Source organism: Girardinichthys multiradiatus, chromosome Y (assembly GCF_021462225.1).
Source record: "Girardinichthys multiradiatus isolate DD_20200921_A chromosome Y, DD_fGirMul_XY1, whole genome shotgun sequence".
Lineage (NCBI taxonomy): Eukaryota > Metazoa > Chordata > Actinopteri > Cyprinodontiformes > Goodeidae > Girardinichthys > Girardinichthys multiradiatus.
In genome coordinates, this window is record NC_061818.1 from 23,798,853 (window position 1) to 23,815,716 (window position 16,864).

General features: G+C 38.8%; 1 protein-coding gene across 1 annotated transcript; it reads right to left on the reverse strand.

Annotated features, from left to right (window-relative positions):
- Nucleotides 1-1,084: 1,084 nt before the first annotated feature.
- LOC124864149 (sarcalumenin-like) lies at nt 1,085-14,931 on the reverse strand. Its single transcript, XM_047358818.1, has 7 exons — nt 14,925-14,931; nt 14,468-14,560; nt 14,052-14,147; nt 12,016-12,051; nt 8,091-8,207; nt 7,556-7,789; nt 1,085-4,992 (listed from the first exon to the last, which is right to left on the reverse strand). The coding sequence occupies exons 1-7, from the start codon at nt 14,929-14,931 to the stop codon at nt 4,181-4,183; spliced, it is 1,395 nt and encodes a 464-aa protein (XP_047214774.1). The 3' UTR covers nt 1,085-4,180.
- Nucleotides 14,932-16,864: the final 1,933 nt, after the last annotated feature.

Here is a 16,864-nt window from a genome sequence, read left to right on the forward strand (position 1 = left end):
TTAAATTTGGATTTTCTCCACCGATTTATATTAGAAATCTGACATGATACATCTCTTCCTTTGTAGTCTTAGTAGTAGTTCTCTTAGCTCATTATATAATGTATAATCCTTTACATTGAGCTTTGCTGTATTTTGCTGAATCCTCCAGTCTATTAATACACCTCAGATAATTCCCCAAACTGTAGTTTTCTTCATCCGTATCAATAAACTCTTTTGATCATAGTGCCTTTCAGAACCTTCTTATGGCTCATCATGGTGCCATGCTTTTACTCTTGTCCATTGGTTCTTCTTTATGCCTTAGTTTTCTTCGTGTAACTAGCACTTTTAGGTTCTGTCTTCAGCCATCCAAGCAGTGCTGTTCCAGATAAACTAAATCTAATTGATCTTTTCTTGCCTAAATATCTAAAAAGTTGACTTGCATTTGCAATCAATCCCCCAAGTGAATATTTTGTACAAGCACCTTTTTCTGCAATTACAGCTGCAAGTCTACTAGCTTTGCACATATAGACACTGCAGTTTACATCAGTTTTCCAGACTTGATACACATTCTCAGTTAGCATTGTTTTGATTTAAACTAGTGGTTTCCAACATCTAAAACATGCAGGACTCTGGCCCTTGAGGACTTATACTAGACATTATTCCTCCACCACTAATACTAGAAATCATGCTACTACCATTTGGACATCTGAAACAGGGGTTTCTCTATATATTATAGGGTGCAATTATAATTTTCTAAATGTTTTCCAATATTGTGGTGTAATACTAGGGTCTGAAACTTTAGGTCTCTGGATCTATTGTACTGCAATGTTCACATGCATATCTTCTTCAATGCTCCTGAATCAAATAATCAGCAAGATTCTGTAGTACTTACATTTATGCTGAGGTGGTGATTTAGTCATATTTGATTCAGGTGTGTTTGACAACTGAGAGTTACAGAACAAATCAACCACTTTAAACCCATGTTAAACCCTGTAACTGTGGAATAATCTCTTACTTTCAAACGAAGATTTAGATTTCTTTCAACTGAAATACTGGGCAGCAAAGCATTAGAAAGAAACACAGAAAAAGGTAAATAACCACAAAGTTTCACTGAACCAATCAGAAATCTTTATTCTTTTCTGTCAAACCTCCACAACTTGGGTCAGTGGTGATGTCAGTGTTATACCAAAAGGTGAATTAGCAACTATTTTGATTGGACACACATTCATTCATCATCTAAAAGGTGAATAAAACAGACACTGAAATATATCAGATACACTACCAGCTTATGTCATAAACCCGCACATTTCACAAAGTTATTTCTCCTTTACTCTTTTGAACAGCACCCTCTGGTGACCATGAATTGGCAGTATAAAGAAAACACCCAGTGAAGCACTCACTGGTGAAGAGAGGGAAGAAACAGTTTCTTCGACTTTGATTGCCATAATTCTTTGCATCATGCTTCGACGTTTGGATGGGGAAACCAGTAAAGGATGTTAGTGACATGGCATGTGGAGTAAACCGGGAGTTAGAGAGTCCCGTCCTTCATCTACCTGCTTTGCAGGACTTCAAACTGTGTTTTTCACAGACTGGCTTTTTAAAATGGCAAGGATTTGCTCTCTTGTTGAGTAAAAAGATACAACAAGAACCTCCTATCCTACCCCTGTTGTAAAAATGAAACAGCAGGCATGATTTTTTGCATAGCTTTGCCTAAATGCTGGTCTAAATCTGTTGATTAGGAGTAAACAAAATGTGAAGCAAATCCCAGCACATAATATGTATTTTGTGTCATTCATTCAATAGTCAAACAAAGACACCTAGGAGGCTTGAGTCTCTGCTGGTTGTTTCTGCATACTGACCTGTACTTTCACCCAATAATCTTTGCCATACTCCTAAGATAACCTTTTATGTTGTGCCTTTTCAGCTTTGTGACCATTTCCTTCTACTAATTCTGGGACAAGTTCAGAATTTCCCTTATTTCCATAGAGGTCAGGGCTCAACTCATGAGTCCTCAGTTTTACGTTTGCCTGCTTAGCATTATTTTACAACTAATCCAATCCACCATAGAGATCCACCATCAAAAACATGTGCTATTGGTTCAAATTGTAACTTTTTAGGTAATCTAGAAACTCAAAACAATATTTAAATGTTTAACAGGTAACTGTGAAACAATAGAACAATTATTTACCCGTGGAACTGCTAAAAGAGTCACTGGAGTATGGTTGTCCGGTCTACATGTGTTAAGTGGAACTGGAGAAGGCTTAGGATTGTGTCAGGTATTCCTCACAAGAGGAGTATGGGGGGTCTGGAAGGTTTGTAAGGGTTGTCCTGATCTTTGTAAAACCTAAGTAAAGCTTTATTCTGCATTCTCTTATTCCCAATGCGTGTCGGACTTCACCAGGGCTGTCCATGGTCACTCATCCTGTGTTTGGTGTTTGTGGACAAGATGTTTCTTAGTGCACATAATGTGGTTCTGTCGCCATCTTCAGCATGCATTTGCACAGTTAGCAGCAAAGTGTGAAGCGACCAAGATAAGAGTCAACTCCTCTAAGACTGAGACCATTGTTCTCGACCGGAAAAAGATTGATTACATCTTTTGCGTTGTAGCTCAATCTTTGCCTCAAGTGGAGGAGTTTAAGTTTCTTGGTTTCTTCTTCACGAGTGAAGATTGGATGGAGTAGGAGATGGGGAGACGGACCGGGACCTTGTCAGCAGTAATGAAGGTGCTGCTCTGGTCTGTCTTGATAATGAACTAGCTGAGCCAAAATGTTCTGGTTTTTCATCTGCCTTCCAACTCTTATCTATGACCATGAGTTATAAATGAGTGAAAGAGTGATATCCTAGGTAGATCCAGTCATGTGGCAGAAGCTCAGTGCGGAGTCACTGCTCAAAGGAGCTTGAACTTGGCTTGAAAGGAGTCAGATGTGGTAGTTAGACCATCTGATTAGGACATCTCCAAGGGTATGTCCCATTGGGAGGAGACCTCGGGGAAGATTAAGAACTGGATAAAAGGACTATATATCCTTTCTGGACCGAGATCATCTTGGGGTCTCCTAGAATGAGGTGGGAACTGCAGGGAGAAGTAGTTTAGGTTCCCCTTTTGAAACTGTTGCCCACATGAACTGATCTCAGATGAATGGAAGACAAAGGATGGATATATGTACAGGAAAGCAATGAACATATATCTTTTAAACGTGCTGAGAAAAAAGCTGAGTAAATCTAAAAAAAAGGCAGCTGTAACTTAAACAATCTTGTGTTGAACTTCTGGTGAATTAGTAACAAAATGAGAAGTAAACATATTCTAAACAAACCAATGAATTTCTGCCCAAACCTGGCAGTTTATAGACTCAAAAACAAACCGTTAAGAAGTGTAGCAGAATAAACATACCCTGTACCCAAAAGACTGCTGAACCCTGACCTCTGTTCAATTCACTGTCAAAAGCCAAGAGTGATACGCATACAAAGCTAAAACAAGAAAAAAGGCCTTGTTTGATGAGTGGTAGGTTTGGTTCTGGTCTCAACAATGCTGCATGAGGGTTTTTATCTTTATGGCGGAAGAAAAACACGTGCAATGGTAGATAAATTAAAAGTCTAACATCCAATGATAATCTATATCCAAAGCAAAGACCTGGATGATCAGACAGAAATGGTTTTGCATAGCACCCACAAAAAGGCTACTTCAAAAACAGCTTCTGAAATGTTTGGAACTGACCTGCTGCAGTGCAATTCTTGTAATTTTACTATACAAATATCTGTTTCCACCTTTTGTTTTATTCACATAGAAGGCAGCTGGTATTTGCTTATTTCAGTGTCAGAGGTCATCATTTTTATGTCAACTCACTGGTTCAGAGTCATTTTCTCGGATCAGTAATTCCTCAACCTAATGGTGTGAGACAGTCCAGGGTGATTGTGCCATAAGAGAGAAGGGTATATATTTTAATGAACTTTGATAAAAGTTGTGTGTTCTCATTTCTCCAGCATTTGTGTCCTTAAGCTGCCTTATCAAACTGTGGCTTCCCTCTCCCACTATCGTATCTGCTTATTCTCCTGAGGACAAAAAAACCCAAACATTAATCTTCCTTCTGTCTCTTCAACAATACAAATGTCCTGACAAAAGCAGGGATCTGGCTCCCACCAGACCTCCCTTTCTCTTTACCTTCTTTGTCTCCTTTCTTCCTCCTGACAAGTTATTTTATGTTCCTCAGTTCTTTCGGTAGCGATTTTTTGGCTTTTCACCACAGCCAGTAACCTCACAGGACGACAAGCCAGGCTGCTTGCCAGAGTTAATGCCACTCAGCAGAGCAGGCAGCTCATTGGTGATTGCTTTCTCAATCTTATCTAACAGGCAGCCTCCAATGTAGGAACATTGAGATGTCAGGGGCTTGAAGTTAGTGATTGGATTGATGCCAAAGAAGTCACGGTAAGCATCTCGGTTGGGTAGGTCAAACTTGCTGACGTTGGTCTTGGCTAGAATGGATTTAAAAATGTAAAACTTGTCCGGCTCATCCACAATCTCCTGGAAGACCAGTTCGGGATCACTGAAGAAGCTCATCTTCTCTTTGAAGGTCTGGACGTAACGGTCCACAAGCAGGGCGTGGATGCGTACACGGATGGCGTGTTGGCGGATGAAGGCAATCTTGTTCTCCATTCGGTTCTCAATCACCTGGTTGAGATCTTCCAGGAGGGAGATTTCCTCTCTCTTGAAGAGTTCTCGACTGGTGTCTGGGGCGTAATCATATGGCCAAAAGGAGCTGACATAGACGCGCGGTGGTTCAGTAACATTAATGAGTGGAGCCAAACTCCAAAAGAGGGCTCCATAGACTCTCATTAAGTCCTGCGTGGCCAGGTTGTCCGCCTTGTTCAAGATGATGCGGATCTGTGACTCCCGGCCTTTCAACTGTCGGAACAGCATCTCGAGCTCAAGACCAACATCCAGCTTGGTTGGGTCAAATACAACAAAGATGAGATCAGCACGGTCAATGAACCATTGGCAAACATCATTGAAAGGATAACCTGAGTGGAAGAAGAAAAATTTGTTAGAAAAACATTGTATTGTGCAGTGCTTTTAGAAAAGCATAAACATTACAACTAAAAGAACTTGTGTATTTTATTGGAATATTTTAATTTTATAGACCAACACAAAATAGTGCAGAATTATCTTTTTAGAGACAAATGTCTTGTATTTAGCTCTTCCCATTAACTCTAACAAGGTTTTCTGTTCATTAATGAGGAAAAACATCCCCACCGCATGATGCTGCATCTACCATGTTTCTCTGTTAGTACCATGTGTTCAGATTGATGAACGGGATTTGTCACAGATTTTCAATTGGATTTTGCTGTGGACTTTGACCGAGCCATTTTAACACAAGAACATGTTTAGATCATTGTAGGTCTGTCTGTATGTTTAGGGTCATTGTCCCCTAAGTCTCAACATTTTTGCAGCCTCTAACAAGTTTACTTTCAGGATTCCCTGTATTTAGCATCACCCAGGCTCCCATCAGCTTTTACAAGCTTCTCTGTCCCTGCTTAAGGAAACATCCCCACAGCATGATGCTTACACCACCATGTTTCCCCATGGGAAAAATCTATTTAGTCTGCAGCATTAAGGTGTACACGCATATACAGGTCCTTCTCAAAATATTAGCATATTGTGATAAAGTTCATTATTTTCCATAATGTCATGATGAAAATTTAACATTCATATATTTTAGATTCATTGCACACTAACTGAAATATTTCAGGTCTTTTATTGTCTTAATACGGATGATTTTGGCATACAGCTCATGAAAACCAAAAATTCCTATCTCACAAAATTAGCATATTTCATCCGACCAATAAAAGAAAAGTGTTTTTAATACAAAAAACATCAACCTTCAAATAATCATGTACAGTTATGCACTCAATACTTGGTCGGGAATCCTTTGGCAGAAATGACTGCTTCAATGCGGCGTGGCATGGAGGCAATCAGCCTGTGGCACTGCTGAGGTCTTATGGAGGCCCAGGATGCTTCGATAGCGGCCTTTAGCTCATCCAGAGTGTTGGGTCTTGAGTCTCTCAACGTTCTCTTCACAATATCCCACAGATTCTCTATGGGGTTCAGGTCAGGAGAGTTGGCAGGCCAATTGAGCACAGTGATACCATGGTCAGTAAACCATTTACCAGTGGTTTTGGCACTGTGAGCAGGTGCCAGGTCGTGCTGAAAAATGAAATCTTCATCTCCATAAAGCTTTTCAACAGATGGAAGCATGAAGTGCTCCAAAATCTCCTGATAGCTAGCTGCACTGACCCTGCCCTTGATAAAACACAGTGGACCAACACCAGCAGCTGACACGGCACCCCAGACCATCACTGACTGTGGGTACTTGACACTGGACTTCTGGCATTTTGGCATTTCCTTCTCCCCAGTCTTCCTCCAGACTCTGGCACCTTGATTTCCGAATGACATGCAGAATTTGCTTTAATCCGAAAAAAGTACTTTGGACCACTGAGCAACAGTCCAGTGCTGCTTCTCTGTAGCCCAGGTCAGGCGCCTCTGCCGCTGTTTCTGGTTCAAAAGTGGCTTGACCTGGGGAATGCGGCACCTGTAGCCCATTTCCTGCACACGCCTGTGCACGGTGGCTCTGGATGTTTCTACTCCAGACTCAGTCCACTGCTTCCGCAGGTCCACCAAGGTCTGGAATCGGCCCTTCTCCACAATCTTCCTCAGGGTCCGGTCACCTCTTCTCGTTGTGCAGCGTTTTCTGCCACACTTTTTCCTTCCCACAGACTTCCCACTGAGGTGCCTTGATACAGCACTCTGGGAACAGCCTATTCGTTCAGAAATTTCTTTCTGTGTCTTACCCTCTTGCTTGAGGGTGTCAATAGTGGCCTTCTGGACAGCAGTCAGGTCGGCAGTCTTACCCATGATTGGGGTTTTGAGTGATGAACCAGGCTGGGAGTTTTAAAGGCCTCAGGAATCTTTTGCAGGTGTTTAGAGTTAACTCGTTGATTCAGATGATTAGGTTCATAGCTCGTTTAGAGACCCTTTTAATGATATGCTAATTTTGTGAGATAGGAATTTTTGGTTTTCATGAGCTGTATGCCAAAATCATCTGTATTAAGACAATAAAAGACCTGAAATATTTCAGTTAGTGTGCAATGAATCTAAAATATATGAATGTTAAATTTTCATCATGACATTATGGAAAATAATTAACTTTATCACAATATGCTAATATTTTGAGAAGGACCTGTACATATATATGCATATATACATATATATGCGTATCCACATATACATTCTGTGTTGTGCATATATATGACCAACATTGCAACTAAATGCAAATGCATGCTGCCTTTTTTCCAATATTTATTTGTAACAGACTTTTCAAACTGTGAATAATCTTCCTTCCGCATCACGGCTCTACACCATTTTGTCTCTCACAGAATCCCAATAAAATACATTGACATTTGTGGTATAATGTCACAAAATTGTAAAAAGTTCAAGAGGTAGCCTCTTTATTTTTTGCAAGCCCCAGTATGTGATTGTTTTATTCTGATGTGTGTTTGAAAAACAAAAACTGACCCTCTTCATTACCTCTTTCCTGCTGCTTTCGGTTCTCTATGATTCCCGGTGTGTCCACAAAAGTCACTCGTTCCAGCAGCTTGTGGGGCATCTCAATGCCGATTAACTTTTCCAGGAAGTTTTGGCCAAACTTTTCAAGGGGAGAAAAAGAGCGAGAGCTGTCTGCTGCCATGACAATACCTTCTACAGAGCGGATTTTCTCCCCGTGCATTATAACAGTAAACTCAGAGGTAGTGGGCTCAGCACCTGCAGAGCAAAGTTATGATGGAAGAGAAGAAGTTAGCAAGAATGGTGTAGCAACTGGAAAATGTATTGATGAGAAAATGCGAATAGGCAATAAAAATTACAAATATATTCACCTAAGGCCTGAAGCATCAATAATATTCAGCTAATGCAACTAAACGTCCAACTGTAAGAGAGTGAATACTAATTTTCTAATCTTTGTGTAGATTTAAAAAGTGCTTTCAGAGTCGTTTTCCCCCTGTAAAATGACCCATTATTATGATTTAATCATAATATACACTAATCAAGTAGCCGTGTGGTATACCTGTGTAGAGCTGATATGGGCTGTCGTGCAATCCCAGGAGGTAATTGATCATGGAGGACTTTCCCACACTCCAGGGTCCAAGGAACAGCACCATGGGCTTGGAGGTGATCTCTCCATCTGTTAGGTGAGAAATTTAAACTTCAGTAAAGTTGTATAATCAGTAAGTAGATACTTCCAAGTTTATTCTAAATATAAGCGGTTTCCAAACTAAAGCTGGAGCTTCCATGCTTACAATGTAATAATCAATCAGCCAAAAATTTGACAAAAATGTTTTTTTAACCTTTTCCAAATAAACAGCTTAATGATGATTCTAAAAAAGTTGTGATGCTGTGTAAGAAGAATTAAAAAGCAGGTTGTAAGGGTTTGGTAACATATCAAAAGAGGAAAGTTCAATTGGTTTATTATATTGCAAATGATGAAAGCAACAACAAAATGTTTTATAATGAACATTCTTTGAAAAACTCCATCTAGTTCATGTAAAACAAGTCAGAGTAAAAAATATATATAGAAATATAGTAAATCTTAACAAAAACTTGTCAAGATCCTTAGGTTTTTGGTAGGACTACATTTTAACATCTATAAATATTTGTTTGTTTATACTTCTACAAAGCATCAGTCAGTGGGTTTTCACAGCAACCACAAATTAGAGCTAAATATTCTTACTGTGTCAACTTTTCCAAACCTTGGCACACTATAACCACAAGCTTCAATGTATGTTATTGGGATTTTATGTGAAAGATCAACACAAAGTGGAGAATAATTAGGACGTGGAAGAAAAATCATGCATTGTTCTGGACGTTTTCCCATTTGCAGGACCATTGTTTGCGCCATTTACAACTGCTAGTCTTTTTCTGCGGGTTTTGCAAGTTTTGACCGTCTTCTCAAGAAAAGCATCAGTTCAATCAGATTGAATGAACAGCAATTTTCTATTTATTTTTTTGCAAATTCTCAGTTGAATTTAGATCTGTACTTCGACTAGGCCATTATAAGATATGAGCATGCTTGAATCGAGCCATTCCATTGTAGTTCTGGACGTAAGTGTGGGGTCATTGTCCTTATGAATGTATACCTCCACCCTGGTCTCAGGTTTTCTTCCAGTTTTGCCCTGTATTTAGCTCCATCCCTTTCCATCAACTCTGAATAGCTTCTTTGTCCCTGTTGAAGAAACCCATCCCCACAGCATGATGCTGCCAACACCATATTTCGTAGTGGGGTTGTCCATTGTTAGTTTTCTTAAATACTGTTTGACATGTAGGCCAAAACATAAAATTTTGTCTCATCTGACTAGAGCACCTTCTTCTACATCTAATTATTTACTAATTAGGTGACAGCACTTGATTATATTTAAGGGTTTCAGAGTTAAGGCTGTTAAATATAAAGGCAGGCAGCACTTTTAATTTTTTATTAGTGAACACCTTTAAGAGCTATGTGTCATTTTCCCTTAACTTCAGAGTTATATGTTACTCTGTGTTGTTCTATCACATACAATCCCAATACACACATTGAACTTACTGGATGTGACAAGAAAAATGTGATGAAGCTGAAGTTATTTGAGTACTTTTTGCATGGCACTAGTAAGGATTGCATTCTCTCTATATTGATGTTTCACACTGCATACCAATGTTTTCAGGAAAAGGAGGTCTATAAAAAGGACACTGGAGAGAATATTTAAAGAGCTCTGTCAGCTTCATTCATGCACATGGAGGCTGCATTTTTAAGGTTCAGACAAGAAATACAAAAATAGGCCAAAACACACACTGAAGCCACAGTTAGGTGATAGTAGCAACAAAGTATCAAAAACTGCAGCCATATCTCATAAAAAGATATTATGAAACAGATTCAACACTGAAAGCTGTGTGTCTCTATGGAAGCTGCCACGTGTTGAGTGGAAATGGTTTAGGAGTGGTGAGCTAAGATTGTCTTTATGAGAATTAATACATTTAACCTATGATAAGGAAAAATCTAAAGGAAAAAAAAACAACTTTTGAAGTCATTAATGCAAGCATTTGATGTTCTGGAACTAAATCTGGAGTAAAATGTTTTCAGTCCTGTCTGAACACCGACCAACCGGAAGCTGCTCTTCATTATTTTAAGGCAGAATTGCATATACAACCCCCTCCATGATTTTAAAACTACCTGCACAAATAAGACATTTCTTCACCCTACCCCACCTCCCAAAATGTATCAGTAAAACAGCTGCAATTAAATGACAAAATTCATGTTTTGGCCACAAAATGTATTTATTTTTTACTTAATGTCCTCCCTGTTTTAATTTTCAAAACTGCAGCTTTCTGTGGACAGAAGCTTACTATGATGGATTGCTTTGATGACAACCCAATAAAGGACATCATGCTTTATAGTTTCATACAAAGGAAAGCATTTTTGAATTATTTGCAGAGCCATGAAAAAGTATCGTCTCCCTTGTAGATTTCTTGCAGGCTTTTTTTTATTTCAGATCAAACATATTTTGTTATCAGACAAAGATAACCTAAATAAATACAAAGCATATTTTTCAAGTGATTATGTCATTTAGTGACTAAAATACTTTTAAACGAAGCTGACACTATGCATAAAAGCAATTGCCCCCAGTCCTGATAACTTTTTGCTCCTCCCTTTGTAGCAACAATGGTCATTAAATGTTTGTAATAATTGGTAATGAGGCTTTTACATCATTTTGCAGTAATTTTGGCCCAATTTGCCTTGCAGAATTACTGTAACTCAGCCACATTGTAGGGTTTTTGACCATGAACAGCCTGTTTAAAGTCATACCACAGCACATTGATCAGATTAGAATGAAAACTTTTACTAGGCCACACCACATTGTAGTGTTTTTAAGGCAATTAGTTGTGGACTTGCTGGTGTGCTTTGGATCATTGTCCCGCTTCATGACACAAGAGTATTCATGATTGTCCTTGAGGATTTTCTACTAGAGAGCAGAATTTATGCTCCATTAGATGCGAACAAGTCATCCAGCTCCTGAAAATGCTCAGTAACCCCAGACCATAACACAATCACCACCAGATTTGAATCTCAGTATGATGTTCTTTTTCTGAAATGCTGTGTTAGTTTTGTATCAGATGTAACAGGACGCACCTGTTCTAAAAAGCTCCACTTTTGTCTCATAAATCCACAGAATATTTTCCTGGAGGTCTTGAGGATAATCAGAGTGTTAGTTGTGGTCATCAGTGGTTTTCACCTTGACACTTTTGCACATGTGTTATTTGTTCCCCAGTCTCTTCCTTTTTGTAGAATAAAGAACACTGAACTTAAGTGAGTGGAGTGAGGCCTGCAGTGTCTTAGATGTTTGGTATGGCTTATTTTTTGACCTCCTGGATGAATCGTTGATGCGCTCCAGGAGTAAATTCGGTGGTCCAGCCACTCCTGAGGAAGGCTCACCAATGTTCCATTTTCTCTCCACAATCCTTAGAAATGTCTTTGTAACTCTTAACAGACTGGTTGATGTGAAAGACTCAGTTTCTCATCTGTTCTTGAATTTTTTCATAGAGCTGGGCAAAATGTGTTGCTTTTGTTAGGTTTTTTAGCCTACTTCATGTTGTCATACTGGTTCTATTGAAATAATTGATTTATTCTGCAGGTCAGACAGTAAACAGACCTGGGTGTGACTAGTAAAACTAAACTAAAATTGAGATTTAATAAAACTAGCAACTATAATTTTACATAAAGCTATTTTTTTTTCTTAGTAAACTACATCAACATTACAAAAACAATTTGTATTGATTAAGGGTAGTTTTGTCTGATATTTAAATTTGATCTGTAACATTTAAGTTTGACTAAAAAGGAAAAACAGTTTAAGTTTATCAGGGGCTAAATACTTTTTCACAGAGAGCAAATTTGTGCAGGGTGAAAGGAAGGGGCTTAGCTCTTTAGGCAGTGCCATGCACAGGTAAGCCCTGCCCACACCCACCTGTGGCCGAGTCGCCCAGGGTTCGTCCAGGATATGCTGTTAGATGAGGGGAAATGGGGATGAGGGGAGGACAGAGAAGTGAGGGTAAGAGGAGGTGAAGGAGAGCTCAGTAAGGGAGTAAGGTTTCTACAAGCAGTGGGGAGTGTCGATGTACATGAATGAGTTGGAGATCATGGTTGGAATTCACGGTAACATATTTGACCTACAAGTTGTCAAACATGTCTGTCAACAAATGCATGGTGTGCTCATGTGGTCAGGCAATGACAGGAATGGACTGTCTCGCACGAAAAGTACATCATTAGTTAGAGACGTAGATATAAACTAAATGTCTCCATGCAAACCGAGCCTGGAAACCCACAAGAGGGTGAAATTTGTTTAATTCTCTATTCTAAAAGATGTTTATAGCAGTCTCAGACCAATTCAAAGTAAGGCGTAAATGTAAACTAGAAGGAAAAGAGTACATGGTTTGACAAATTTTTTACAAATAAAAATCTTAAAAGTGTGGTGTGCATTTTTATTCCTGAGTTAATACCTTTTTGGGTGTTGTTTAAATTTCAGGTGTTTTGTCTGTTTAACTCTGTTTGTTTGCCCTCTTAATGAGGTTTGTTTGTGTAAATGTGAACACAGCAATCGCTCTAGGGTCATCAGTGACCAAAACAACAAACTGTTGAGTGGTTCATTTATGATATGGATGTGATCTGTCACAGCCCCACATAGCCTGGTTTGCATTGCATTGTGGGATGCCGCAGAGTAAACAAGCAAACTCCCTACATCTTTTTCATGAAGCATAAAGCCATATACAACTTCAAGACGTCTTCTCGAAACCATTCAGTATACTTCTCAAATTATTTTGCTTGAAATAATACACATAACCTGAAACTAATGATGTCAGTAAATACTGTGTATTTTTCTACTCTCTTGGAACACAACATCTGCTTCCTGTATTTACATGTGGTACTTCTGCCCCAGACACATCTGACCAATAAACGGGATGATCGTTCTTGTGTGTTTTGTAGTGACAGGTTTTGGTTCATCGGGAGTTTTCTCTGTGCAAGGAGATACGGAACCACCAGAAAAAGTTAAACACATTAACTGATTCGGACCAAAGTAAACGAACTAAAGGTGTGAAAACACCCTTAGAAATCTTTTAGAACATGTCTTTATTGGTTTTGCACATGTAGAGACGGAAATTTTGGACAATTCGTCTTTGAAAAAAGTTTAAGATTAGCAATTGAAAATCAATTTGGACTTTGACTGGGCCTTTCTATAATGTGAATATACACTGATCTAAATTGTTCAATTTTAACTTTTGCTAGCAAGCAAAGCTTCACTTTCAGTCCCATGTCTCTAGCGGGTTTTCTTTTTAGGACTGCCTTATGTTTAGCTCCATCTATCTTCTCATCAAATCAGACCAGCTTTTCTGTCTGTGCTAAAGAAATGCATCCCCATAGCATGATGCTGCCACCGCCATGTCTCACTGTAGACATGGTGTGTTCAGAGTGCTAGTTTTCAACTACACAATGTTCTGTATATCGGTAAAAGCTCAGTTTTGATCTCATCTGACCAGAATACCTTCTTGCATATATTTGCTGTGTCCCCTACAAGACTTGTGGCAATCTTTAAAGTTGACTTTTATGGGTTCTTTCAACTATGGCTTCCATCTCACCACTCTTCTATAATTGCTGTTTGTTCACTCTACATTTTTCAGACTTTTATTTGTTAAAAAAAAAACAAGGAAATTATCCAAAACCTTCCTTTCACTTCACACTACTTTGTGTTGGTCTATCTAATAAAATCCCAATAGAATACATTGAAATTTGTGGTTGTGACACAACAAAATGGGGGAATGTTCAGGGGCTGTTTGTACTTTGGCACGGCACTGCAACCCCCAGAATAAAATAGAAATTTGAAGAACCTCACTGATATGAGTCATTGGAAAGTGTCAAGAAAGTACATATAAAAAAGTAAATAAAATAGATTCACACAACAGATAAAGGGGAGGCAAATTGCACAAACAGATCAAGTTTTAGTGATACCTGAAATCTCATGCTGCCTCAGCTCGTTGTACTTGTAGGTCTGCTCCATTGGTTTGATGGACGAATGGTAGATCTTCCGCAACTTCTGTATAGCCGCTAGAAAACAAGGTGAGAGAGCAGAACAAAGTGTGACAATGGTAGAGGAAGAGTTTGCATGAGGAATATCTTCTTTGGGAAAAAAAAACACATTTTCTGTTGAATAAATTTTTTTGTCTTACTAGAAAAAACATTTACAGGGATAATAGATTTTTCTCTACAAAGGAGTTGAGAGTAAATCAATGTTCTCCCGTTCTGTAACTTCTAAGACTGTTTAAAGGCACTTTTGTTAAAGTACCCAGCGCTTTGTTAAGAGCAAGATGATAAAAATTTTACTTTGCAAAGTAAATATCAATGATCTAACCCCCTGTGTTGCTCACCGGCATAGTCTGCTGCTTTTTCCTCTGTTGCAAGCCGCAGTGTCTCATCAATGTGGGATCTATCTCTTAGGACAGGGTCAAATTCTTCCACCTCTGAAAGAAAAGTAACAAAGAAGAAAACATCAGTGATGTGTATCTTTGATGGCCATTCAAGGAATCTTGACATTTTGGATGACACTTTTGTTTGAGACAAACCAGTTTTATCATCAAGCGTTTGGGATCTGACCTTTCAGATCTCTTGTTAAGACCGTTTGTGAAATATTATCATAACTGAACATAAAATCTGCAGGAACACAGTTCCAACACCTGATTGCTTCATACACATTCAAACTGTCTGTGGGTTTATCTTACCAAAAAGAAGACCTGAACGTGAATGTGATTTCTTTACTATTACAGGCTACTGGTTGTTTGAGTGAGGGAGAATGAGGCAGAGGATTTGAGGGAGCATATTTCTCACTTGTCATGTCCTCTTCTGAACCTATCAGGTTACTTAGATCACAGCTGTCAGTACAATCAGCTCTTGATTTAGAAAGCTAATGCAGAAATTAACCACACAAAGACATGGCACCGCCGCAGGCTTTAATGATGACCACCAGAGATAAGCTTTGGGACTTCCCTGGTTTCACAAAGAGGTGAGCCAAAATGAGCATTCTCTGCAGTCATATACATGCAACAAGGATCTGCAATCCTCTGTGGGTTTTTTACCAACCAGGCACAGACACATAAATTATGTTCAAGCACATAAACATCAGAAATAGCCTAATGTGGGATCTAACACATGAAAATACGTTCTGTAGGTTTCACATTTGCTTTTTCAAATGAAGCTATATCTTCATGACAGTTTTTATGTCCTAGAAGGACTTTGAAATTCATTTAAAAAGTATTTAAAGCATAGACTATACAACATTGACATACAGAGGTTAATTTTATACAAATCAGATGTTTTGATCGTCCATTTGAAATATTCTGTTTTTAGGTTGAGATGCTAATTAAGGATAAACCAATGATTTGTAAAAACAAAAATTTGAATCTTTTGTGGGGTTGTCTCTAATTGACTCTGGGTCAAAAATGTAATATAACGGCTCAAATATACACACAAATCCTCACTAATGTTTGGATTCAGCAGAATTTAACTTGTCACCATTCCAGACGCTTAATCTTAGCCTGCTTTGTCCAGCCCCAAACCAGCTCTGATGTGTGTTGGGATCACTGTCCAAGTTGAGTCCAAGTTTCAAATATCTGTTGATTTGAGTTGAAGATCCTCAGCATTATACTACCACCACCATGCTTGACAGTCGGTATAGTTTCTTATACTTAAAAAGCCACAAGTTGCCTCCCACAAATGTACTACTTGTCATTGATGCTAAATAGCTCTCTCTTTGTCTGCCTGGCATAAAAACTATTCTGTAGAAAGCATTTAGCTTGTGGGTAGCTATAAATTTCAGCCAAGCTTGTAGATGTCGACTTTGATGAAGGCATTTCTTTTATCTGAGGATGACAGTTTGGGTCAGATTGTTGAAACTTGGACGCTGTGGCGTGTTATGACAGAACAACAACCCCAAATACAAACCCAAAGTGTTTGTAAAATGGGTGTACATCAAACAATAGGTCTCAAACTCTTAAAAAACAGTATGAAAAATGTAAAGACAATTTTTAAACGTCGGCTCTGCACCAGGGAATGTAACAATTTAAAGGAACGACAGCAATTCATGTGGGTATATGATAGCTAAATAATCTAAAAACTGCCAGATATATGTTAAAAGCTTATTACTGGCTATGACGTTTTCCAGATACTCTGCAGCCTGTTTAGAGAAATTTAAGGATGTTCAAATATAAGTGGGTGCGTTATGTATATATTTATGTGGCCCACAACTTTGACCCTGTATATATACGTTAGACCCTACGTGGGTTGTAAAAAAGAAAAAGAAAATCACCTTTGTGATTTTTGTGAAGTTGTATAACCTGACCTAACCTCAAGTGCACCATATTATAAAACCAAGAATGCCTGCGTTGGAGGATCGAAAGCATATAAAACGTTTGGGCTTGTGCTCTGATCTCAGCAGGAGACTGGCAAGAAATGGTGGTGCCTCGATGATTTCTGTAATACTCATCATAAACTCTTTGGTGTGCAGCTCAGACACCAGGAGGGGAAAGGCAAAAGATATTTATTTTTTCTTCGTAGATAAAATGTGCAGAGTGCTGAATTCTGACCGCAGGGATAAAACTTTTATCTTTGCACGTACAGTTCTGTCAAACTAGATTGCAACCTCAGTCAGGCTGTTGCAGCCTGGAGCAGATTCGTCGAACAACATGGCTGCTTCTAAAGTACACATTCAATTGCAGGGCACATTTTTCTTGCTGAGCAAATGCATAAGTAAGCCATAGTTTTACTGGATT